The 26834-nt window shown below is 48.4% G+C and overlaps 2 protein-coding genes across 3 annotated transcripts in view; one reads left to right on the top strand and one right to left on the bottom strand.

Moving 5' to 3' along the window:
- The window catches only part of RASGEF1A (RasGEF domain family member 1A), a 264154-nt gene that overhangs the window by 213967 nt on the left and 23353 nt on the right, over nt 1–26834 (bottom strand). Inside the window, exons 1-2 of one of the 2 annotated variants that reach the window (XM_082425594.1) lie at nt 11271–15742; nt 1211–1310 (exon numbers count right to left, since the gene is read on the bottom strand). The exons of the other annotated variant lie outside the window; for it this stretch is intronic. The gene's annotated coding sequence lies outside the window, so the exon portion shown is untranslated. Of the gene's footprint in view, nt 1–1210; nt 1311–11270; nt 15743–26834 lie in introns of those variants that run through there. 2 annotated transcript variants of the gene reach the window in all.
- FXYD4 (FXYD domain containing ion transport regulator 4) lies at nt 15898–19850 on the top strand. Its single transcript, XM_082425650.1, has 8 exons — nt 15898–15988; nt 17379–17438; nt 18073–18105; nt 18228–18251; nt 18948–19022; nt 19128–19164; nt 19428–19465; nt 19651–19850. The coding sequence occupies exons 2-8, from the start codon at nt 17399–17401 to the stop codon at nt 19668–19670; spliced, it is 267 nt and encodes an 88-aa protein (XP_082281776.1). The 5' UTR covers nt 15898–15988; nt 17379–17398; the 3' UTR covers nt 19671–19850.

Below are 26834 nucleotides of genomic sequence, written 5' to 3'. Positions count from 1 at the left end.
GATGAGATTAACATTTGAATCTGGCCAAAACAATCTTGAGAAAGAGAACTGGAAGAATCACACTCCCTGACTTCAGACTATACTACAAACTACAGTAATCAAAACAGTATGGCACTGGCACAAAAACAGACACATAGATCAATGGAACAGAATAGAGAGCCCAGAAATAAACCTACACACTTATGGTCAATTAATCTACGACAAAAGAGGCAAGAATATGCAGTGAAAAAAAGTCTCTTCGACAAGTGGTGCTGGGAAAACTGGACAGCTACATGTAAAAGAATGAAATTAGAACATTCTCTCACACCATATACAAAGATAAACTCAAAATGAAATAAGACCTACATGTAAGACCGGAAACCATAAAACTCCTAGAGGGAAACAGAGGCAGAACACTCTTTGACATAAATCATAGCAATATTTTTTTGGATATGTCTCCTAAAGCAAAGGAAATAAAAGCAAAAAAGTGAGATCAAATTAAACTTAAAAGCTTTTGCACAGCACAGAAAATCATGGACAATATGAAAAGACAACCTACAGAATGGGAGAAAATATTTGCAAATGATATGACCAATAAGGGGTTAATATCCAACATATATAAACAGCTCATACAACTCAACATCAAAAAATCAAACAACCTGGGAATTCCCTGGCAGTCCAGTGGTTAGGACTCTGCGCTTCCACTGCAGAGGGCACGGGTTCAATCCCTGGCCAGGGAACTAAGATTCTGCAAGCCACCCAGTGGTGGCCAAAAAAATAAATAAATAAATGAAATTAAAAAGTGAGGTTTATACTATATATAAAATAGATAACCAACAAGACCCTACTGTATAGCACAGGGAACTATATTCAATATTTTGTAATAACCTATAAAGGAAAAGAATCTGAAAAAAATAGATATATACATATGTATAACTGAATCACTTTGCTGTACACCTGAAACTAACACATTGTAAATCAACTATACTTCAATTTTAAAAATGTAAAAAATAAAAAATTTTTAAAAATAAAAAGTGGGGTTTATTACAGGTGTACAAAAATGGATTCATCTGACTATCAATAAATGCAATTCACCACAATAACAGACAGAGGCAGGAAAAAGTATTTTACAAAATTAAAATATCCATTTATGATACATAAAACACTTAGCTTAACAGAAAAAGAAGGGAGCACTGTAAATCTGTTAAAGGGAAAATATGTGTAGATTTACCTTTCAATGAACAATAGTGAGCCAACTGGATTTCCATATGGGAAAAAATGTACCTTGACTCCTGACACCATGCAAAATCGATTCCAGAGGGAGAACAGGTCTAAACGTGAAGGTTAAAAAAAAAGAAAGAAAAAAACCTTTAAAAGAAAAACAGAGGAGAACATCTTCATGACCTTAAAATAAACACATTTCTTTTTTTTTTTTTAATTTATTTTTTGGCTGCGTTGGGTCTTTGCGGCTGCACATGGGCTTTCTCTAGTGGCAGGGAGTGGGGGCTACTCTTCATTGTGGTGCGCGGGCTTCTCATTGTGGTGGCTTCTCTTGTTGCGGAGCACGGGCTCTAGACGCACGGGCTTCAGTAGTTGTGGCTCGCGGTCACTAGAGGGGAGCGCAGGCTCAGTAGTTGTGGCACATGGGCTTAGTTGCTCCGTGGCATGTGGGAATCTTCCCAGACCAGGGATCGAACCAGTGTTCCCTGCACTGGCAGGCAGATTCTTAACCACTGTGCCACCAGGGAAGTCCAAGCAAAGATTTCTTAAATGGCAGGTGATAAATAAATACTGATCATAAAAGAAAAAATTGACAAACTGAGTATTTTCAACTTAGGAATTTCTCTTCCTCAAAAAATACCATTAGGGCTTCCCTGGTGGCGCAGTGGTTAAGAATCCGCCTGCCAATGCAGGGAACACGCGTTAGAGCCCTGGTCCGGGAAGATCCCACATGCCGTGGAGCAACTAAGCCGGTGCACCACAACTACTGAGCCTGCGCTCTAGAGCCTGCGAGCCACAACTACTGAAGCCCACGTGCCTAGAGCCCGAGCTCCTCAACAAGAGAAGCCACCACAATGAGAAGCCTGCACACCACAATGAAGAGCAGCCCCTGCTCGCCGCAGCTAGAGAAAGCCCACGCACAGAAACAAAGACCTGACGCAGCCAAAAATATATAAATAAAATAAATAAATTTATTTAAAAAAAAATACCATTAAGAGAGTGAGAAGGCAACCCATAGGACCTGCATCTGGAATATATCTAAAGAATTGCTACAAATCAAAGGGAAAGACAGACCATCTAGGAGAAGGGGCAGAAGACTCAGACCGTTCCTAAGAGGAGACGCAAATGACCAAGAAGCAGCTCCACTGCATTAGTCATGAGGGAAATGCAGATTAAAAGCACAAGCAATGCCTACTAAAGAGCTTAGAAAATGTTGGAAAATGCCACGCCTGTGGTGGGGAGCAGCCAGAACTCTCCAGGGCAGTGTGAATTGGAACAACTTGGAACGTGTTTGGCAGAATCCGTGCAAATCCTGTGGTCCTATGACTGACATTTCACTGTCAGAAACATACCCAAGGGAAAGGTGGGCAGAGGTTCACTTAACAGCACTATTCTTAAGAGCCCAAATCTGGGAACTGCCTAAATGTTCATCAACAGGAAAACAGATAAATGGAAGTATATACACCAATACAATTCCAAACAGTAAGGAGAATAAAAAGGCCTCGATTGCATGGAATAAGCTCACAAATGCCTAAAACACTACATCCTGTGTGATCCCATTTATATGAAGTTCAAAAGCCAGCAAAATGAAACTATTGGATAGAAGTTGAGAGAGTGGTTACTGGGGCTGAATAAACTGGGACAGGAGGGGCCTTTGGGTACCGGTAATTTTGGTTCTTAAACTGGGTGCTGGATACCTAGGCGTGCTCACTTTATAAAGATTCATCAAGCTGGACACTTAGGTGCATTTTTCTATGGGTATATTATCCTTCAGTAAAAAATTTCATTTAAGTAATCATTTTTAAAGTCACAAATTCATTAACAGAAGGATTTTTACCCTAGGGACTGCCAACATGGACACAGTCTGTTCAGGCTGCTATAACAAAAACACCATAGATTGGGTAGCTTATAAACAACAGAAATTTATTTCTCACAGTTTTGTAGGCTGGCAAGGCCAAGACCAAGGGGCTGGCAGATTCACTGTCTGGTGAGAGCCTGCTTCCTGGTTCACAGACAGCTGTCTTTTCACTGGTCCTCACGTGGTGGAAGGGGTGAGGGAGCTCTCTGGGGTCTCTTTTATAAAGGCTCTAATGACAATCATGAGGGGTTCATCCTCATGAACCAGTCACCTTCCAAAGGCCCACCTCCAAATACCATCACACTGATTCAACAGATGAATTTGGAGTGACATAGACATCTATAGATACTAACCCCTATGTGTCAAATGATGATCAGAATCCTAACTCTCATGTTCATTTTACAGATGAGAAAACCATGGTTCACCGTACTTCCCTAGGCTGGGACCCTCTGACCACAAACTCTGTTTGGATCATAGTGGCCACCAGGTCCTGCAGAAGACAACTGCTCATAATGGCCAAAAGCAGCAGCCTGTGTGGAATAGGTCCTCACGAAGAGCATTGGAAAGGGGCACACGCCAGCGATACGAAGCACGCAGTATAAAACATTTTATGAAACAGAAGGATTCTGACTGCCAGCTATGCAAGAAATGTATTACACATCTATCTCCCTAGAGACAGAAATGTAGATGGGTTTAATAAAAATTACGTGGTTAGACAAATATAAAATGTCTACTGGTTTAATAAAAACTATGTGGTTACATAAATATTGAAAAAATGAAGAAAAAAATGTAGAGTAGTGCTTAAATTAATTCCAAGTGGAGAAACGGTATATATATGCAAATATGTACCCATTTATCTCTGTAGATTGGTAAAGATAGCCATCTGCATATATAGTGGTTAGATAAATATAATGTTTAAATGGACACTATGTACATAGGAAAATAACTTTTTTTACATTTCTCGATAGATAAGATACATACAGTGATTCGATAAATATATAATCAGATACTTAATGGTTAGTTAAGTGTATTTGTTAAGGCACCTGTACGCTGTGAAGACAAGTTTTTCCCACCAAAATCTCCAGCCAGGTCAAGCCAAGGACAGTCCTGTCCAGTCCTGTGCCGAGGGTACCAGTGGGAACATTGATCCAAGGGGGTAGCACCAGCCAGTGGTGAGAATGGATGAGAAATATGAGAATGTAATGGTAATGGCATTCCATAGGCACTGGGCACTAAGTATGTACCAGGTGATCTCAAATTACCTCCCCAGGTGGATTATTCCATTAACCCCAAGTTAGAGTAGAGGAAACTGAGGCCCAGCAAAGGAACATGTGGCACACTGGTAACTTTATAAACCTTTTAATTGTCATGAGAACTAATGGGATACTTCTGATTTTTTTTTTTTTTTTTGGCTGCACCGTGCAGCTTGCAGAATCTTAGTTCCCCAACCAGGGATTGAACCAGTGCCCTCAGCAGTGAAAGGAGTCCTAACCACTGGACCGCCAGGGAATTCTTTACTCCTGATTTTTTAAAATTAATTAATTAATTTAGGCTGCGCCGGGTCTTAGTTGCAGCATGCGGGATCTTTAGTTGCAGCATGCAGGCTCTTAGTTTGGGCATGCATGCAGGATCTAGTTTCCCCGACCAGGGATGGAACCCAGGTCCCCTGCATTGGGAGCGCGGAGTCTTACCCACTGGACCACCAGGGAAGTCCCTACTCCTTATTTTTAAAGGAAATTTCAGGTTAGAATAAATTTGCTGCACCCAGAATCTACTCCCCGCTAACCTGGGTGTCAGCTCAGTGAGAGCTGCAGAGGGGAAGGACCAAGGCTGAAACAGTCCTTGACTGCCACCTAGTGGCTACTGAGGGTAGACTCCACCCTGTCTCCCACAAATGAAAACCGCCTTGGGATCCCACACCCTTTCTTGTCTGACTCAGAGGTGAGGCCACCGAAAAGGCCCTGGGGTGGGTAAAATGATGAGCTAACCACTGGCTTCACGCCTGGTGGGGCTGTGGGCTGAGGGGGGGAGTTTCCGGGCCTGGCTTGGAGGGAGATACAGAGACACCTGGAGCTACAGTAATGTCACAGAGAAGCAAAGGCAGGGAGGCATTGAGAGACATGTGGATATAGCAAAGATACAGAAATAAAGATGCCAACAATGCAAAGACCTGGAGGGATGAGAGAAAGAGACAGACAGAAAGAGAGAGAGTCCCAGAAAGCAATACCAAAGGATTCAGAGACACAGACACACAGAAGGCTGAGGGCAGGGGGCGGGGAGGGGTGGGGGGTGGCGGGGGGCGGAGGATCTCCAACAGGAAGAGCCCTTACCCCTGCTGTTCCCATGGACGTCCAGGCGGTCCTCTAGCCCCATCCAAACACCCTTTTCAGAAGGTCCTGGGCACTCAAATTCTTAGTCCTTTCTGGGATTCACTGGTACAGATTAGCTTATTTCAGAGTTTTCCCCAGGACAGGCTGGGTTGCTACTTCTGCTGTGGTAGGTCCTGCTTTACAGCTTCTAAAACCAAGCTGCCATTCTCTCTTTGCCCTTCTCTTTCTCCTGGTGTGTGTATTTCCCAGTTCTCCTTCATATACATTAGGCATATCTTCCTGTGCATAAAAACTTCTATACCACTTGCCTGGAGAAAACAAAACTGACTGTGGGTTTCCTCCCAACTGGCTCTGTCCTGAGGAGGCTAATAAAGAGCTGTGAATTTGGAGGGCCCAATGATCTCTCCAGGCTTGCTGAAGACCCCTGCCTGGCTGATGAACAACGGGACCTGTTCTAACACACTGTGGCCAGCTCGTGGCCTCATCTGCCCCATGCAATCTGCTAAATTCACTCCTGTATTCCAGGACCACCTCCCTGCTGGCACTTAGCAAGCTCCTGGAGAATGTGGGGTGAATTAACAGCAGAGGGACTTGGGAAGGTAGGAAACTTCAACTCCCAAATTCAATCCACCATTCTCCCGCATTCTCCTCTTACCCTCCCCCACCCAGTCTCACGCTGAGGCCACATTCAGGTTTCTTCCACAAACACTGCCAATGTCTACGGCCCAGAGGCCTAGATTATGGACCCTGACCTTCTGGGTTTTAATTCTGATCTCACCACTTACCATCTGGCTCTCCTTGCCTCCACTTCCCCAAGTATAATATAGAATATTGATAGGGTCAACTTCATAGTGCTGTTGCGAGGATGCAATGAGTTAATATTGCAAAGCGTGGCACTGAACCGAGTTAAAATCAAGGACCTTGGAGTCAGACTGGTCTTGGGGAATTCACTTAATCCCTCCAAATTTCCTCTTCTCCTCTGTAAAATGGACACAGTGACTTAAATTCACAAGGTTGGGAGTATCTAATTAAATGTTGTGAGAGGCCCTGAAGGACCTGAGATGTGAGGCTGGGCCACTGTGGCTTTCAAATGTCCCGTCCCTGCAGCTGTGCTTCTTTACCCCTCCACCACCTAGTCCCTACCTCTTCCTCTTCACGCCTCTCCATAAACCCCAGCCCGCCTGGCCCGTGGCTGCAGAAACTCAAAACAATGCCTCTGTTCCCATTTCAGAAACCAGAGCTACCTTTCCCATAAAACACTTTCCTCAAATGAAGAGTCCCTTTGCTCCCTCAGAGCCTCTTCCTACCCAGCATTCCAGAAGAGTCTTGACTATGACAACAGAGCTTTGGCTGGTTTTCTTGCACAATATAAAGCAAGAAAAAGTGAACAGGCAGCACCCAGTTTAACAGACCCATTGTTTCTGGGACAGGTGGAGCCTCCCTTTCTTGCCTCCCAGAGGTAGGTAAGGAAGTCTTCCAGGCTGAATTGTGCGCTTACTTTTTAAATTGTTATCTATTCTAGTACTTTCATTTATAGTTTTACTATGCAGTACAGCCTTGGACTATATATAAATGTTATTCCTCTACAACTTTGTTTCATTTGATTCGCTGGTATTCACCTTAACCCGTGTACCTATACGTACTAGTTCACTCGCTTCACTGTGGAATAAAGTTCTAACCCACAAAAATGTGTACTTATCTTTCTCCCGTCAGTGGAGATTAACATTGTTTCTAGTGTTTTTCTATTAAAAACAGTCCTGGTGGGAACATTTCTGCACTACAGAAGCTGCTGAAGCTGAAGCTTAGGGTCCCACGCTCCAGCCTCACCTTCCCAGGCCTCCATCCACTGCCAGATGCCCCTTCCCCGCCAGCCCCCCAAGCTGAGTTCCCCATCTGCGCCGAGACTCCCTCATTTCCTGCCATCTCCCACTGTCAGAACGCCTCAAAGTCCCCCCTCCCTACTCTAACCACTCCCCACGCTCTGAGGGGCTTCCTGCCCCACTACCGGGCCCTCCCCCCAAGGCCAGCTCCCACCCACAGCCCCGCGCCCCTCCCACCTCACCGCCCGAGCTCCCTCACGAACCCAGCCCGCCCACACCTGGGCCTCCTCCCACACCTGAGACCCTCTCCAGTGCCCCTGCATTATCCCGATCTCCGCAGTCCACACCTCTGCCCCGCCCAAGCCCTGGCGGCCCACCCACACGTCCCAGCCCCCCGCCGCAAGGTCCGGCCCCTCCCCACACCTGGGGGCCTCCCCGACATCTGTTCCCTCACACCCGGGTCCCTTCCTCAGGGCCCCCCGCCCGCGCCTGCCACGGCCAGAGGTACACACATGCTCTGTCCAGGCTCCACATCTCCCCCCTCCCCACACCTGGTCCCGGGGCCCCATCCAATGCCTCTGGAGGCTTGGTGGCAGCAATGTGGTCAAAGAGCATCGTCGATTCAAAGAGTATTTGACTGGGCGCTGTGAAGCAAAACGTGAAACGCTCTGAAATCTTGCTCAATAGACGTTTTCCCGAATTTGACAACACCCCAGAATTTTACAGGACATTAGCGGTAATACATTGTGAAGCTGAAAGCGAGTTTTCTAAACTACTAGTAAAAAAAATTTTTAAAGAGTGGGTCAGTCATGCTAGAAGACTCAGTTATCTTACATTCTTTCTCATGGAAATGATTCTAATTTTACATATTCTGATTTTAAATATTCCAGGGAATTCCCTGGTGGTCCAGTGGTTAAGACTCTGCGATTTCACTACCAAGGGCACGGGCTCAGTTCCTGGGTGGGGAGCTAAGATCCTGCAAGCTGAGCAGGTGCGGCCAAAAGAAATAAAATAAAATAAAATATTCTAAATCACTATCATAGGAAGCAGTGGCTATGATTAAGCAGTTAATGTTACCACTAAGATTAATATTTTAAAAGGCAATTCATTTTAAATTTATCCTTAAAATTTTGTTGTCAGCTTTTAAAATTTTGCAATTATTTTGCTTTGTCATTCTAAAGAAATATAAACTTTCACACAAACATATTATGTTCATAATTTTGTGTTCTTTTCTTCCGGCTCTGGGCTGGCTTCAGCTCCTGCTTCCGGGATCTGCCCTCGCCCCTCTTCTGGGACAGGTGCGTATGTGCTCTGAGCGCCACACCTGGGACATTACATCGCTGCTGGGCACCATGTTTGCACTATTTCAGTTTTCAGAAGCAATGCTTCTTTCCCAAGGCAGGTGTGCCAATTTAGATATGGAACTGAGATGCGGTGCATCCCACTCTGCCCAAGCCTAGGAGCCTAGAAGGTCTTAGTCACCATGGATGAAAAAATAGAATACAGCGAACTCCACCCAGCTCTAGAGGCAAAACTGGTTCTCCAAGCGCTCTGTGGTGGAAGGGGGATGGTTTCAGACCCTTACTGCGGAAAATTCCAATGTTGATCATTAGAAGTTAATATATTAATATTTTACTAGTTTATTAAGAACTTGAAGGCAAGTAATAGCTCTCAAGACTTTACCCATGAAACTACAAGACGTTCTACATGACAGGAAAAAAGTTAAAACTGCTACTCAATTTTTAAAATATGATTTATTTCCCATTGTTTACTAAACTTCAACTTCAGTAGTTCGTTTTAATTTGGTGAACATTGCTTGGAGGTACTTGTTATTCTCTTTTGTAGTCTGATTGGAGTAGGACAGAACACTAGCTCCCTTTGTTTATTGGTAAAACTGCATAACAAATAACTGCAAAACATTGCAGGACTTTTAGATGAGCTACTGCAGTGGAGAAAACACTTTGTCAAGCTTTGATTGCATTTGAATCCAGATTTCAGGTGGCCACAAATTCAATGCATTATTTATCGAACAGACAAGGTTCTAGAAACTACTGACATTCATAGTTATGTTCAATGCCAACAAACACAGAATTAAGACCCTTTCCAATCATAGTGCCTTTCGTCTGTTCAGCCACTGTTTTCAGTTTTTCAACCCTAACATTCAGTGCCAGTAAAAACATTCTTTTATTCTATTATTGCCAGATAAGTAATTCTCCTAATCAGACACTTAATCTTATTATAACTAACTTATACAAAGATGTAGAGGAGACACATTTCTTGGAACGAGAGCAACTGTTTCTACATAAGAGACACTTTTCATAAATTATGCTCTAATCTGAAACCAGGGGATGTATTTGACTTCATTGGCTCAGTTTTACAACGGAAAAAGGGCAAAGGGAAATTTATCACTATGTCATGCAAATGTTTGAAACCTATGTTTCTAACACTGACCAACTCTAACCTCCCAATCTAAGAAAGCAGTCTCTCTACCCCATCATTCTACATCTCAGCCACTTTATGTGTCTTCACTACATTTGTCAATCAATACTTGAAATATTATACCATCTATTTCTCTTTCTTACTCGTCCCTATCATAATAGCAGCCATTCAAGGCAGGAGCTTTGCATTACCTGGTTGGAACCTTCAGTTCCTGGAGAAGTGCCAGAACAGTAGTAAAATTCAAAATATATGTTGAATCAGTAAATAAATATCAAGTAATTATACTAAAATGAAAATACTTTGAAAGTTGTAAAATCAAATTATAATGTATTAAATTTTAAAAGCATGGTACAGGAGACTTCCCTCTCCGTCCAGTGGTTAAGACTCCGAGCTTCCACTGCACGGGGCACGGGTTTGATCCCTGGTCGGGGAACTCAGATCCCACACGCCACGTGGCACGGGCCAAAAAAAAAAAAAAAAAAAGCATGGTACACATAGTTCATGCATAGTGATACAAACTTTTCCTCAATTGGCACCTTAGTGAAAATAAAATGTACATTTATTGACACAAAATGTCTAAATAGATAGCCATCAGCTTAAAATTCACACACATGCATGCACACCAAAGAGAAATATATATATAATATAATATATATATTATACGTATATATATATACCCTGTAAACATCCTAAAAAACATTGAAATTGTACAATTTAAATGGGAGAATTGGTTGGTACGTGAATTCATATCTCAACAAAGCTGTTTTTAAATCACATTCAAAATAAATCACATGCACAATTTAACGTGGAGAGTGGTGATTAAGAGCTGGTTCTGGGGCCACCGCTTCCAGCTATGAGGCCGGGTGCTTCTCTTAATCTCTCTTCGCCTCATTTCCTCATCCTGAAATGGGGCAAGAGTCCTCCCTGGAAAGGTTGTTGTGAGGATGACATGAGTTAACACATGGAAAGTCAGTCCTGGAAAGCAGCCTGCCAGGTAGCAAGCTCTCACCAAGGCTGCCATTGTGGATGCACCCAGGGTGCGGGGTGCTAGTCCCCTAAGGGGGTCATAGTCTGAGGGAGTGACACACATCAATGATAATCCCCATATGATGTGCTTGGTGGTGGCCTGTGTGACCAGGTGGATACGGGAGTGACCTGAGATAGGGAACTCTGAAAGAGAGACAGGGTGGGTATGGGGGAGGTGACACAACGGGAAGGTTTATTTCAGAAGTTGTTGACTGGGAGGTGTGCCCAAGAGGTACTTCAATTATAAGATCGAGGGCTGAGTAGTCTGGTTGAGAGACATGAGCAGTAGTTGGACAAGGGAGCTAAGACACCCTTGGGGGAGGAGGAAAGCATCTCTGAGCTCTAACAGAAGCGGAATGAAAGGTCGAAGAGAAATGACGTCGCCTGGCATCTCAGTTTTGTGAACCCTTGCGCTTCTCTCCTCTATGTACAGGTTCCCACCCTCACTCTTCGAAGGACCTTCTCAAATACAAATCTAACAATGTCTCTCCCCGGCTTGAAGCCCTCCCTCCAAGGTCCACTGCCGGCTTTCTGGCCTCACTCCACGCGGCCCGCCTCCTCCGCTCGTCCCCCTCCTCCCTGGCCTCCGGAGCTCACCCGATGCTCTGTCCCTTCACCTCAGCTATCCCTCACAGCCTCTAAGGTCCCAGGTCCTGAAGCCCACGACCTCCGGAAGATCGTGGCCATCACGGAGGCGCGAATGGATAGATGGGTGGACAAAGGCTCCAGAAGTGACTCAACCAGAGCCCCAACCATTACAAGAGGATACAGCGTGGGAGGGGGGTGGGGGTGGGGGGGAAGAAGAGCTGCGCAGGCGTAATAGGGCGGCTGCTTGACAGGTACTCGGGGGAACCGGAGCAGCCAATCCGCACGAAGAGGGGCGGGACCGCTTCGCAACGGGAAAGCCCTGCCCACACTGCCTGCACGAGAGAGAGCGGGTACGGATGGCTTCTTGGAAGGGGCCTCCTAGAAGCCTATGAGGTCTTTTCTGGCCGGAGTCGGCCAAAGTGATCCGGGCCTTCACTCCAGACTCCGAGGGGGAGTGGCTGCCGAAGAGACCTCCATATCCCCGTTCTTGAGACACTCCCCCACACCGTTTCTGTATCCCCTCGTCTAGAAGGCTCTTAGATCTTGCAGCGTGAAGGGCCCCTCCCGCCGCCTCCCCAGGGCGCAGGAGTCAGCCAAGGCCGAGATCCGGCAAAAGCCCTTCATCCCTCAAACTGCCGCTACCCTTCAGATGGCCCTCCTTGCGCCCTGTCTTACACCCACTCACCTCCTGCTCTAACACTGGCAAGCAGGTGAGCAGAGTCAGGCTGCCTCCTTCCCCATGGTCCTCAAAGGGAGTGAGACCCAGATCTGTGGGCAAGGAGCCCAGCACCCTGAGCACACAGAGGGGGACCTGCAGAACATGTCAGAGAGAGGGGGAAGAACGGGGGGCTCCTGAGGGACACAGCACAGGAAGTGGTCCAGGTGGGAGTTCCGTATGTCTCAGAAACTGGCAGAAGCCTCAGAGGGCAGAGATTCCCTCTGCCCTTGTCCTCTCATGAATGGGGTCTTTTCCCTACTCTACCAGACCCTTCAAAATAGACAATCTCAGCTTCCTACTGACGCCTGTGACATTCAGTCCATCTTGGAAGTTAGGAAGAAAACACGTCATGTTCCCATTATGTGCCAGGCATGATGCTATCCACTTCCCTTTATCTCTGGTCAATCTTAGATAATTCCTGTTTTATTACCTTTCCTCGGGAAATTAATGACTTTGAGGATGCATCTATGTTCTTCGCAGAGCAATCGGTAGTGCTTAGAGAAGGGGAAAAGCACAGTTTGGGAGTGTGAGGGGCTGTGGCAGTGATTGACGTGAGCAGAAGAGAGAGTCCTGGGTGTGAGTGCCGATCTTCAGGCGGCCACTCTTGGCAACAGACTTCCCTCCTTCCACACAAGGTCTTTTGTATCATTTGCAGCACTGAGTCCCGAAGGGGAAGGGAGAGTTCAGAGCTGGATCTTGCAGCTTTCTCTCTTTTTGATACCTCTAGGTTCTCATCTGTACCCACCCAACTCAGGCTGGCTCTCCATCACCCACTCCTCCCAGCCTTTCATCATTGGAGTTTTGATTTCCCTGTAGGTCTCAGTGCCTCTCACCCAACTCTCCCATCTGGTAGGTAAGAAATCAGACCCAGGGGCTTCCCTGGCCATCTAGTGGTTAAGACTCCGTGCTCCTAATGCTGAGGGCATTCCCCCTGGTGGGGGAACTAAGATCCTGCAGGCCGCCTGGCGAGCCCCCCCAAAAAAGAAAAGAAATCAGACCCAAATAGATGGCTCTAGAAATTCTGATAAGGAATGCATGCCCAAGAAGCAGGGCAAGTGGCCTGCCCTCCTCGAAAGTGACGTCCTGAAAACAGCCTTCACTGCCAGTCTAGCCCCTCAGGAATCACACCTTGAGAGCACAGTTGTTCATCCTAAATACTCCTAACAAATGAGACACTTCTTAATACACAAAGCTTCTAAAGTTTTCTATACCCAGTTTCATGACTATTTATAAGCACTAGGTTTAATATCTAAGAAGCTAAATTCATTAGCTTGGGACCTGACTTGTGCCACTTCCAGTGTGGAAGGCATTGTTGCCCGCTGCTGAGTGTGTGGCCGGCCTTTGGGGCCTCTTAGAGGGGACAGATGCAATACTCAGCCCTGATGCACCTATACTGAACTTTGGCAAAAGGGGGAGATGAGGTGGTGACTTACTGTTGTGCTTGCAGAAGCTACACACAGGTAGCTGGGCTCCCTCTCCCTGGTTCTGCCCTGGGCTCAACATGTCCTCTACCTTGAACCAGTGTCAATACCACCTGGCTCAGGTGAAGTTTTCTTTCTACCTGTTAAAGGTGAAATACCTCATGGTGATAGGGGTGGGAATGGAGGATCCCTAAAGAGGGCAGAAGCTTCAGGATGGGGCAAAAGCGCTAGAACCTTCTGGAGAAGTGGATCTGAGGTCCTTTCCATACTTCCTGGAGACCTTCCAAAGCACCTGGGACTTAAAGGGTCCTCTTCCTCAAATGCCTGCTTTCTTGCTGCTTATTCCCCACAGGAGGAGTCTGGAACTTGAGCTGAGTCTCCATTCTGCTACCATGGCACAGTGTAACCTTGAGCAAGACCATTGTCTTCTCTGGAGCACAGTTAGCCCATGGGGGTCTCTCTAATCATGACCCCCTTTCTCTCATGCTGCAGATCTTACTGTGTGTATATCAGGGCCATTCCCAGCTACACGAACAGCCCCTGTGAACTGAGCAGCATAATCAGATGTCATCATCACAACATTCAAAGTCGGCTCAGTCATGGTCCCCACTTCATGGATGAGCAAATAGGCAGGAAGAGGGTAAGTCAGTTGCTCAAGTGCACATAGCAAGTAACTAACAGAGCCTGGATTTGACTCCAAAGTATGTGCTATTAATGGTTCTTCTGACTCTCGAGGTTCACAAACTCCTCACACAGGGCCTGGAAAGCATTCATTCCACACATACAAATTGAGGGCTGGCCATGGGTTGGCCCCGTGCCCCTGCAGCCAGCCCCTCCACCCCAAACCTCAAAGGTATGTCCTGTTGTTACTCTATTTTATTATTTTTTTAAATAAATAAATTTATTTATTTTTGGCTGCATTGGGTCTTCGTTGCTGTGCGCGGGCTTTCTCTAGTTGCGGCGAGTGGGGGCTACTCTTCGTTGCGGTGCGCGGGCTTCTCATCATGGTGGCTTCTCTTGCTGCAGAGTACGGGCTCTAGGTGCGCAGGCTCAGTAGTTGTGGCTCGCGGGCTCAGTAGTTGTGGCTCACGGGCTCTAGAGCACAGGCTCAGTAGTTGTGGCCCGCGGGCTCAGTAGTTGTGGCTCACGGGCTCTAGAGCACAGGCTCAGTAGTTGTGGCCCGCAGGCTTAGGTGCTCCGCGGCATGTGGGATCTTCCCATACCAGGGCTTGAACCTGTGTTCCCTGCTTTGGCAGGCGGATTCTTAACCACTGCGCCACCAGGGAAGTCCCGTTACTCCATTTTAGAGGAGAGGGAACTGAGGCTCAGAAGGAAGGAGCTGCCTGAGATCTCCCAGTGAGCAAGTGGCAAGCTGGGCTTCACATCCAGCTCTTTCTGGTCCTGGAGCCCTGGTCTTAAGCTCTGTGCAAGAACCGAATCTTGAAAATAGGAAGCACCATGGGAAGGTTTTCGTGAGGAGGTGCAACATGTTTGCACTAGGAAGGCCCTCCGGCTTCCTACTCACCTGAATCCTCCCCACCCTGTCTTTCAGGGCTCTGTCCTGCCCTCTGACCCCCAGCACTGGGAGCTGCTGGTGGCTTCCTGTCCTCAGTGACTCAACAATTCAATCAAAATCTATTTATCAGTATTGGGAATAAGGGCGGCAACAGTCCTGCTTCAGTTGGTCACTGCGCAGTGGGAGAAGAGGGTGAAAAGAGAGGAATCAGGGAGGGGGACAGCAGAATAGAGGGGCCCGTGGTCGTCCAGCGTCAAGGGCACGGGTCGAAGGCACGTGGTGGGGTGAGGGACAGGAAGAGCTTGGCCAGCAGAGCACAAGGCAGGCGCGGGGGTCCGCAGAGGGAGGCGGCCCACTCCTCATCCCAGGGCTGGTGGTCCTCCCCTCGCCCCACCACCCCATCTCACACCCCTGCCCCCAGGCAGCAGGCAGGAAGCGAGGGCAGGGTGGGGGGCTCCTGACTCCAGCTTCCGGTCCCCAGGGGCTAAGTGGTTGTCAGGACGTGGTCAGAGGGTGGGCGATCCTGTGGGGTGCCCATCAGCCCCAGCTCTCCCCCCATGAAACCCAGTTCAAGGAAAAGCGATGCGACCACCGAGCGAATGGAGCCTCAAGGCCAGCCCCGCCGCCTCCTCGCTGACACGATGTTCCCGGAACGCCCGCCCCCCAGAAGTCCTGGAACCCGCACTTCTGCCCCAAGTACCCAGAAATATCCTGTCCCCTTCCACACATTCCTGGGCCCCTCGTTTAGGATCTAGGTGAGCTAAAGAAACTGAAAGCCCCCTTCTCCTCACGAGACGGGCCTGAGGCCCATCCCCCTCCCCACCCTCCGCTTAGCCTCTGAGAGGGCCTGGGGCCCTCCCTCTGCTCGGCGGGTGTGGCAGGTGAGCCGTCTCCTTTAAGAGTGCACTGGGGAGAGGGAGCCGCAGGAATCTTAAGGAATCCGACCAGTTCCTTCGGCGCGATAGTATTGTTGCCCTGGGCGGGGCTGCTGGGCTTAAAAAGCTGGAACACACCTGGGCTGGATGCAGCCCCAGGAGCCTCCTCAGACCAGCTCTCTGCACTCAGTTCTCAGGTGAGCAGGTTTCCGCCAGGACTTCGGGGCTCCTAGGAAAAGGGGTGGGGGCAGAGGGGGTACCAGTGTGAGGAAGGGGTGGTAGCTGACTGCGTATCCTCAGTAACGCATGTGTGTTTGGGGGATTGGAGGACTGGAGGCTGCCTGCTCTGTGCCCACTGTCACATGGAAGAAAGGTGGGTTGGAGGCTGGAGGGAACAGGAGCCAGTCTTTGGCTAAAGAATATGTAAAGAGGAGTTGTGACCCTCACGATCCAGGAATTCCAGGGTGGTGGAAGGGGCAGGGAGAGACAGATTGGCCAAAGGAGGGCCGGGTTTGGAAATTGCTCAGAGCCAACAGACCCCCGTGTTCCCAAGGAGCGTGTTAATAGTCCCTCCTTCCTATGGCAAAAGGACCCGTGTACTTGTACATTTACTTATTGTAACACGTTTCAGTACTTACTATGTGCTACGCGCTATTCTTAGGCTTAACATATAGTAACTCATGTAATTCAGTCATAACCTTATGAGGTTGCTATTATAATTACCCTCATTTTTACAGGGCACTGAAGCACAGAGAGGTTAAGTAACCCAGCTGAGTCACACAGCTGTTAAGTGGCTGAGAGAGGAATTCTCTGGCACGTAATAACTGGGGTTGCAGTCTGGAACACTGACATCCCTTTGCCTGCCTGAGGCTAACAATAGGCAGAAAGCTGGTAGCGGTCTTATCTCAAGGACACAGCCACCCTAGGGACTAGTAAATGAAGATATGGATAGTTCCCACCCTAAGGAGAAAGAAGGAGCCATGTCCCACCCACTAGGCAGTTTCCTGCCAACAGCAGTCTGTACTCTGAGAGTGGAATTTGGGGCTACCTGGAGGAAGGCTTGGCCAGGGCTGCGGTGGGAGTCTCTTGCCTTTCCCTGGCACCTGTCCCTGGCACCTGCCCCCAACGCCTCCGCTTCCCCTGCCCAGCTGTTCACTCAAAGGAGTCCTGGGCATGCCCTAGGTGGAGGCTATCTTGGAATTCAGCCTGGTAGTGCCCCAGGCCCAGACCTTTGGATAGCCCGAGGCCTGAATGACCGTAGCCCTTTGAGCCGGGGGTCAGGAAGGCAGGCAGCAAAGCCTGAGTTAGAACAGCAGCCCTGCTCTCCTGATGGTGTGTCAGGCATATGATTACCAGATTTTAACAAAACCTCATATGGCACTTACTATGCCCAGGCACTGCACTGCTCTAAGCACTTAACTCCACGAGGCGTTATTACTATTATCATCTCTAGACAAGGAAACAAATTAGTAACTTTTCCAAGTCTACCCCATAAGCAAGGGCAGCCTTGAGATTTGTGCCACCAAGTGCCGTGAGCCTGGGGCTGGTCGGGGCTGTCTGACCCCAGCCTGCCCCCTTCCCCTGCAGCCTAGGCCTGCCGCTGTGTCATGGAGGGAGTGGTCCGGGGCCTTCTCCTCCTGCTGGCAGGTGAGTCCTCCCAGAGGTGACCCTGCTGCCACTCACCCACCCACCCACCAAGGCTGTGAAAACCAGGGCAGCATTTCACAAAGGGGGCCTGATGTTGAATAAATGTGTTTTCATTTAAACTGTCAAAGAGAAACATAAAGGAAGTAACAGTACAGGTAGGAAGTAGCTATTGCAAAAGTTACCCTGGTTAATGGAACTTTGGGAGCTAACCATCTGTTGGCGTGAAGAGAACAGCATTCCCTACTTCTTTAGGAGGCAGGGCATTAGCCAGGACCTGTGTAGGAAGCTTTTCAGGAGAGGGTAAAAAGATACCAACACACCATTCCATTTTGAGTATAAGAAAGAATAGCAGGAAGCCTGAGAAATAGCTGGAAGGGCTGGGGGTGATGGGGGGAACAGAGGGCGGGGGGCGGGCACAAAGACCAGGAAGTTGGAGACAAAATCCCAGGTCTGTTTGGGGCTGGGGAAGGTGTGAGGAAAGGAACCGGTGACCTCAGGGTCCCTCCATCCCACATCCCCAGAGTCCCAACGAGGCTGGCTGTCCTTGTGCCTCTGGGCTGGGGTCCTGGCTGCTGATTCATTCTGAGACCAGTGCCATGAATTAACAGCTAGTGCCTCTGCTTCTCTCACCCAGGCCTGCCCGTCCTGGAAGCCAATGACCTGGTTGGTGAGTAAGGCCCCAAACTGCCCTGCTGGCCCTGCCTCCACATTTTCCCTCTAAGACCCCACATCCTGCCTCCTGGCTCTGGTCCTTATTTATTTATTTTTTTTATGTTTTCTTTCCTGCAGATAAAGACAGTCCCTTCTACTATGGTAAGAGCTGATATCCCTTGCCCCCGACCCCTACCCTTGCCTATCCTGGACCTCTTTGCTAGAGGTTGGTGAGGGGTGATGTGGAGCCCAGCGTAGACAGAGAGGGGCTTGAGGGAACGGGGAAGGAGGGGCAGGATAGGGCTGAGACTGGGGATTAAAGAACCAGCGTCGTCGTCGTCGTCGTCGACTAAAAGAGTGACAGGCCGACACATAACGTGGCCTTTGGGAGAACTTCATTCCAGCAAGGAGGTAAGGTGCCCACAGGATGTTTAGGCAGACTTCTGGGGAAAGGGGCTAGAGGCACCTGGCTAATCTCCTTTCTTCAACTCACTCTCTCTTGCCTTCCCCAGGACCAGCTCCTTGCTGCCCGACAACCCCCCAAGCAGGTTTCCTCTCCCTCTGCCTGGCACTGTCCCCCAACACAGCCCTCAGGTGCCCCGGGTCTCAGCTCAAATGCCACCTTTCAGAAAAGCCTTCCTGGATCATTCTTCAAAGCCCGTTCTTGTTCTGTGCTCTTCTGCTTGTTTTTTCTTCCTAGCACTTGTTCCCACCAGATATTGCATGATGTATTTACTGGCTTGTCTTTCTCGTGGCCTGGAATGTAAGTGCATCTGTACAAGCAGGTGGTCATAACTATCTGCTGAACGGCTGGGGCGGAGCCCGGCTGGGGCCAGCTCACTCTCTATGCTCCCCTAGACTGGGAAGGCCTGCAGCTGGGCGGGGTGATCTGTGCAGCACTCCTGTGCATCGCTGGAATCTTGTTCGCCCTGAGTGAGCAGTGGGACTGGCAGGGCTGGGGTGGGGGTGGGGAGCGGGTGGGAAGGGGGTGCCTCAGGCTCCCCAGGCTCTTTGCACTGGCTGTCTCTTCCTTCACAGGTGGCAAATGCAAATGCAAGCAAGATCATAAGCACAGGTGAGACGGGGCCCTGTTGTGTGCACCTTGAGCAGAGCAGAGCTATTTGGCGGTAAAGCCCTACAATTTGGAGAAAGAGGACAGCCCCCTGGGCTGTCCCTGGGCTTGCAGTGGGATTTGTCATTCACAGATCATCAACCCTGAAGGGCCCCAAGTCAGGGAAAGCTCTGACCCTTGGTATTGTGTAAAGTGGCACCAGGAATCTTGGTGGGGGAAAAGGACAGAAGGCTTGAGGATGCTAATCTGACGTGTTCCTTTCTCAGCTCCTTACCCGAGAAAGCCGTTCCACTCATCACTCCAGGTGAGACAGGCTTCGAGAGGCTTCCAGGCACTCAGGCAGGATAGCCATATAATTTGAGAATTAATAAATGTTATGCTGTAAGGCAGACTGTCCTGAGCCAGCCTGCCTTGGGGTCACCTGAGGCTGAGGGGGGTGTCTGTAGAGTGACCCAGTTTGTGAGGACCTGACCTCCATTCTCTCCACAGGCTCTGCCAGTACCTGCTGAGCACAGGACAGGCTTCACGGCACTTCCTGCACCAGCTCCCATCATACTGTCACCTCCCCCTTGAGGGACTTTACCCTTCATGATGGCCTTTCTCTCCGAGGGTGGGCCCTTAGGCTCCCTTATGCTCGGGAGGCTGTCCAGAGCATATTTCTAAATTAAACTTTTCTCCTCCCTCCTCTGGTCTTATGACCTTCTGTGGGTCTGGTTAGGGACAGGCAGGCTGGAAAGGGACAAGGAAATCTTGCTCAGGAAAGTCCAGGCCCCTCAGCGGCGGTGGGGGAGGGGAAGGTGGTGTCCCATAGATTGCTGATGCATCCTGTGGCCACATGTCTGTCCTGAAGCCATTCCCAGCATGCTCCCCACTTTGAGGACCTCCTGATAATTGATCTTCTGCCTCACCCATGCATGATGCAAGACACCTCAACGTTATATCAAAGAACCTTACAATTTCCATACCTTGCCTGGAGACCTTATAAGTCCCAATGACCCAGATACCCATGACATCCTGTAACCTAGAATGATCCCCAGTCGTTTGCCCTCTGCTAAGACCCCACCTCACTCAGTGAGTGCTCACACACCCCAGGAAATGCAGCAATTTCTTCACTAACTCACCCCAGTAAAACCCTATGAAATTCTCAGACCAACCCATGGACCCTTCCCCCACTCTAGGTAATGTCCCGTGAGACCCCACTATAAGCAACATCCCAGCAAGCCCTGCATAGTGCATTTTAGAACCAAAACCCATCCATGCCAATCTGGGTCTCAGTATGTCCAAAGTCCATTCCTGGAATACCTCACTTGAAAGGCCCTAGCATGCACGGGGTGGGGCTGGGGAAACGGCTCTCCCACCTGGGCAGCCTGTTCATCCTGCAGCCTCACCCCGCTTGCCAACCTCCATACCCTAAGGTGGGAGGGGCTGAGGCATACTCAGAGCAGCCCCTACTCCTGGCAGTGACCCTGGGGCGGAGACAGGCTGGGGCAGCAGACGTCTGCCCTGTCCCTGCCAGGCAGTGGCTCACAGTCTGGGCCTGGGTCTGGGCTGATGGGGCAGCCACCTGTCTTGGTGTTGCTTCAAGCCAGCTCTCTAATGGTGCCCTGCTCCAAACCTTCCACCCATTTCCCAGGGTGGTACTAGAGCCTCTGGAAAGTATAGTGGATCCAAGACTTGTTGGCTGGGGTCAGGAGGCCAGCGCAAGGGATTCTAGAGGCTGACGACCGCACTTCCTGGTCTGCAGCCCTCCCAGGCCCTGAGTTCTAAAAATGAGGATCACAGGAACTTCCCTGGTGGTCCAGTGGGTAAGACTCCGCACTCCCAATGCAGGGGGCCCGGGTTCAATCCCTTGTCGGGGAACTATATCCCACACGCATGCCGCAACAAAGATCTCGTGTGCTGCAACTAAGACCCAGTGTGGCCTAAATAAATAAATAAAAATGAGGATCATAGACCTGTTTAGGGCCCTTGAATAGGACACATAAGCAGGATGAGGGGACAGTTCCAAGGCTGGCCCAGAGCTACAGCAGGAACTCCAAGAACCTGAGTGGGACTCAGGATACCTGGCTGAAATTGCAGCCACTCACGGTCCAAGATAGGTGAGGGAAGTGTGGCAGGGAGCTACGGGGGGCCTCTTAGGCCTTTAAGATCCCAGCATTCTGAACCGGATGCATGATATAAAGAAAGTAAAACAAGCGTGCTGCAGCGGCTGGGGTGCATGGGCAGCAGTGGGTGATGTGGTCAGGTCAAGAAGTGACATCTGAGCTGAATCCTCAAAGGTGAATGGTGGGAGGGGCCAGCTGCGCAAACATGTTTCCTGGTAGAGGGAACACTGGTTTCTTGCCTTTTGAGGACCAGAGGAACGTCGGTGTGACTGGTACGTAGGTAATGAGATCAACGAGGAAGTAGGGGCGGCCACTGCAGGGAGAATTTTGCCCCATCCGGAGCTGGGAATGAATCGTGGGACCCAGAGCTGCGCACGCGGCGGGAGCAGGAAGAAGGCAGGAGCGCAGGCGCGCGGAGCCCAAGGGACGGCGCAGCCTGGACGCGCTGCAGCGTCATCCGCCCAAAGGCGGCTTCCGACCCCGCCTTTTCGTCCTGGGGAGTGGGATGCATGTCCCTCTCCTCCTTGGACACAAGAGGATGCTGGTGTGAATGGGTTGCATTGGAGAATGTAAAAATGAGCTCCGCCTAAGAAAGCAAAGTCTGTGGCCTTACGTGGGGCTAGAGTGGCAGACGCGGAAGCGATATTGGCAGAACGCCCCCTTCTGAGTGACTGACAACTGCTTTCTTTTAGAAACTCGGGTTCCTACCATCATAAACAGTGAGATGCTCTGTTTGAAATCCAATCAGTAAGAAGAAAACCCCATGCTGCCAGGGTAACCTAAATCACTTTGACGCGAGATTCAGCCTCAATTCCTACCCGGGCGCCCAGCCCCGGAAGAGGGGTTTCTGGACGCAATATTCCACATCCATCTTAACGTTTTGGTTTCCCAGCTCCGCTTTGCGGTGGAGACCAGTTACACACAGTCATGATCTGCTTTCAGCCTGCCAAACAGCCTGTCCAATTTCGCCTGAACAAACGCCAGTTTCCTCACGTCCCAAAGGGGCCCACGTCCCCCATACCCACAACGTGTGCAGCTCCCTCATTGTCAAGTCAGTGAGCCTGGCTTTCTACAGTACAGGCTCCTGCCTGGTGGTTTAGGCTGATTCTTCCCGTCCAAGGCTGGGGCAAGGGGCTCATGGAGGACATCTGGGAGCCTGGGTTAATCATGGTTGGGAAAAGTCACAGACTGTGATGGGAAGGTGGCAGGAGAGAGCCATGCAGGACTGAGTCGGTGTTAGCCTGTGAGGCTGGCGCATGGGCCCTGGAATTGGGCTGCTGATTCCCAAGGGAAATAAGCTCTCCTCTCTCCCTCCCAGGAGTAAGGAGTGGGAAAGGTAGTCAGTCATAGGGCGGGAGGAGCCTCTGCCTAGGCTTCACCGTGTGGAATTACTTGCTGTGTCTCAGAGACCCCTTCCTTGGGCCTGTTTTCCCTGGGGAACAGGGGATTGGGGGGGTAGGGAGGCTGGCTTTGTCTCAATTCCTGCCTCTTGTCATCTCCTAGATGAGGGGCTGACCAGGAAAGAACCAGAGAAAGCAAAGGGTAATTTCCACTTAATTGAACACTTAGTACTGTATGGGCACTGTTACAAACACTTCACACATGTTGATTTTCCCAGCAGCCTATGTGATGTGGATTCATATTATGCCCACTGTGCATAAGAAGAGAACTAGGTTCTCACAGGTCATCTTACTTCTGAGCCGTTTCTGAACGACTAGGCTATATACTGCCTTTTCTGGTATTTATCACTATCTGAGAGAGACCCCAAGGACTGTACCTTCTTGGGGACTATGTATCCCTCCCCACTTTTTATTTAAACAATCTTATTTTTTTCCTAATGCAAGCATCTTTCATGCTTATTACAGAAAACTGGAACATTACAGAGATAGCTCACTTAGAAGATAAACCAAATTCTAACCCAGCACTCAGAAATAATCAAGGATAAGTCTGTTATACAATCAGAGTATTCTATAATTCTCTGGAGCTCCAGATTGTTACATGAACCAATAGTTCATTACTTCGTTTTGCTGAGTAGTAGACCCAGGCAGTGTTGTATTAATGAACACAGCTTGGGCTGCAGCCTTACCTCAGGGCACTGCGCTTCCCTCCCTCTGCTGGACGTTGCCCCAATTCCCCAGCATCCCTGCATCACCAGTTCCCTTCCTCCTTTAGGCCCTTTCAGGAGGCCTCCGGGCCGGGCCACTCTAGCTGTACCACCAACACTCGACCTCTCATCGCTGTTCACTGCTTCTTCTCTTTGTACTCGGCCCTAATTCACATACTACTTATATTTTACTGATTATTTGATATGGTCTCCTACCCCTACAATAATGTAAATTCAAATCGGCACCTGCAGAATTTTCTGAGTTTGGGCTCACAGATTTACTTGTTTTCAGATTGTTGTTTTATGATTTCCACCAAATGCATATTGGTCATTTTAGGCTTCTCATGTTCTCAGGGTAATTTTAAGAAATCTGGTTGCATTCCTTCCACCAATCCCCTCACAGATAATAACAACACATGGGTCTTGTAGTCATCCTATGCCTACAACTTAAGTACACAATATCCGGTACCCTACCAAAAATATCCATGCATAAAAGACAAACTTAAGCCAGACAGACAACATAAACACAGAGGTGCAGATGTTGGAACGATCAGACTTTAAAAACTGTGAGTAATGTGTTCAAGGAATGAGCTATATGGAGATTTTCAGAAGAAAATTAAACCTATGTGTTGTTGGTTAAATTGTGTCCTCCAAAAAGGTATGTTCAATTCCTAATCCCCAGTACTTGAGACTGTGACCTTATTTGGAAATAGGATCTTTGCAGATATAATCATTTTAAAAAGAGGTCATACTGGATTAGGATGGACCCTAATCCAATGACTGGTGTCCCCCTAAAAGGAGGACAATTTGGACACAGGGAGAAGGCCATGTGCCACCCCAGGCAGAGAGGGAAGAATGCAGCTGCAAGCCAAGGAACACCAAGACTGCTGGCAGCCACCGAGGCTATAAGAGGCAAGGATTCTTCCTCGGGGACTTCAGAGGGAGAGTGGCCTTGCCTGCACCTTAATTTTGGCTTCTTGCCGCCAGAATTGTGAAAAAATTAATTTTTCTACCTTATGTAAAAAAAAAAAAAATTAAGAAAATTTTACAACTAAAAACTCATCAGTTCTTAAACATAACGGATGTTTAACCAATTAGACTTAGCTGAAGAGAATGAGTGATTGGAAGATAGATAAAAGGAATAAAGACACACAGGAAGGAAAAAGTATTAAATAAAATCCAACATTCACTAGCGAGTAAAAAATAAATTTATACTAAACCTTAAGTAAATGGAAATCTCCTAAATAAAGGGTATGCAACCAAAAACCAGTCAGTATTTTAATGGAGAAATATTATTGAAAGCTTTCAATAAGATGCCCTCTGACCCCAAATGTTCAGCATCACATTTCCTAATGATAAAAAATAAACTTACCTTTCTTTGCAACAAGGCAAAGAAAAAAGTACATAGGATTAGAAAGAAATTAATCAAAATGTCATTATTTGCAAATGGCATGATTTTGTATGTAGAAAATCCAAAGAATCTACATTTACATCAGCATAGGTAAGTGATTTTAGCAAGACCACAAAGGTCAATATAAAAATCCAGTTTTGTTTTGTTTTTTTTAATCCTTGTATTTCTAGTCCCAGGAACAAACTCTCAGCAAAAGAAATTTTAAAGACACCATTTAAAATATAATAAAATACCTAGAAACAAGTCTAACAAAACGTCCAAGAATTTTTACACAAAAACTAAAACCAAAACTGAGATACCGTAAAAGAGCCTCAGGACTTGATGCAACTAACACTCAGGGCAGGGTGAGGACAGTAGCTCCAGGAGCTGCTTTTTGAATAGTAAACGGCTCCCTGCTGCAGAGGACATGGTGTTGATTCCTACCACTCAGGGGCTGAGCTGCCACTGTGGAGTGAGACATCAGAGACACCACACAAAACGATTTAGAACACAGATCCCTGGAGGGTGGAGCCTACTCTGTCCTTTGTAGCAGACGGCAGGGCAGCTTGCAGAATCCAGGCAGCCTTCTAGTCACCTGGTAATTGGGGAGGAGCACTATTTTCAAGTGTAAAATAAGGTTTCTCCAAATCCAAAAGGTCCTACCAACAGTTATGCCTCTTTCTTAGTGACGCAGTATCTTGACCTTTCCATTGGAGGAAATGCTCCAGTTCTGCCCAGGTCCAGAGGTCAGCAAACATTTCCTATAAAGGCGCAGAGAGTAAGTGTCTGCTAGGCTTTGTGGGCCACATGGTCTCTGATGAAACTACTCATCTATCTGCCGGTGTAGCACAAGAGCAGGCTAGACAAAATAAATGAATGCACATGCCTGTGTACCAATAAAACATTATTTACAAAAACAGGCAGCAGGCCAGATTTGGCCCATGGACCCTATTAGCCAATCCCTGCCCAAGACCATTAGACCCTAAAAACGTCCCTGATATGGCAGAGCCCTGAATTCTTCCACCCCCTAGCACGCAGGAAGGTGTCTTCCTAAGGCATCCCAAGTACTCACTGCTTCCTCCTCAGCAAGACCAATGAGCATGTCATCAATATAGTGGATCATGGCAAGGTGATCAATGTCTCTCCAGACTGTATTGTAACAGAGAACAGGAGTTACTACACACTTGGAGAAAGACAGGGAATGTGTTCAGATGTCCATGTTATAAGGTCATTTAAAAAAAATCTTTTGCTTGACTCTGTTTGAAAAGAACATATTCGCTAGGTCAGGGGCTTCCCAAGTTCCAGAGGCTTGTTGATCTATCCCGGCAAACACGCCACATTAAGCACTGAGCTGTGACTGGGGCAACTACACGGTTAAGTTCCTGGTCGTTCGCTATCATCTGCTGGAATCCATCTGCTCTTTCTGGGGAACAGGCAGGCAAATAAAAAGGGCTAGGCTTGCCTTTTTTTACGCGTTTCAGCATGGCCCTAACCCCAGACATTGCACACACATCACAGAATCTTTGTTCACTGTCTTGGATGGGGAATGCCTTCTGAGAGGTTCCTCTTGGCCTTTCCTACCATTATGACTCTTCACAAGCCAGGGACCCTGTGTGGGGTTATCTGTCAACTGCCTAGGGTACCCCTTCCCACTCATTCAGGGAGATAACCTAAGGGGTCTGCAAACCTGTTTAACCCACAATGAAATGAACTTGGCCTGGGGATCCATGTCACCTGGACTTCCTATGCTCCCAATCTTAACAGAACCATGATGGCACTTTGGATCTCCTGGTATCAGTATCAACTCAGACCCCCTATCCAACAGCATATGAGACTTGGGTCATTTCCTACCCCTAGCCTCAGAGGGGAAGATGTATAGAATCTTTATTACACAGTTGTTGCAACGTTGTCAGGCCCTTCCTCCACTCCAGTTGATGGTCTCTGGGCCTGAGACCTGGCTCTGTTCTGGAAATAAATATAACAGACCTCAGAGCTGTGCCTGTATGACCCCTGGACACACAGAGGTCTGATAGCCTTCACCACAGATCTGGCAGGGTCAAGGCTCCTCCTGCCT

The sequence above is a fragment of the Balaenoptera physalus genome (assembly GCF_965194825.1).
Source record: "Balaenoptera physalus genome assembly, chromosome: 14".
NCBI classification, from domain to species: domain Eukaryota; kingdom Metazoa; phylum Chordata; class Mammalia; order Artiodactyla; family Balaenopteridae; genus Balaenoptera; species Balaenoptera physalus.
The sequence above is the reverse complement of the archived record's forward strand: the minus strand, read 5'-3'. Positions and strand labels throughout refer to the sequence as shown.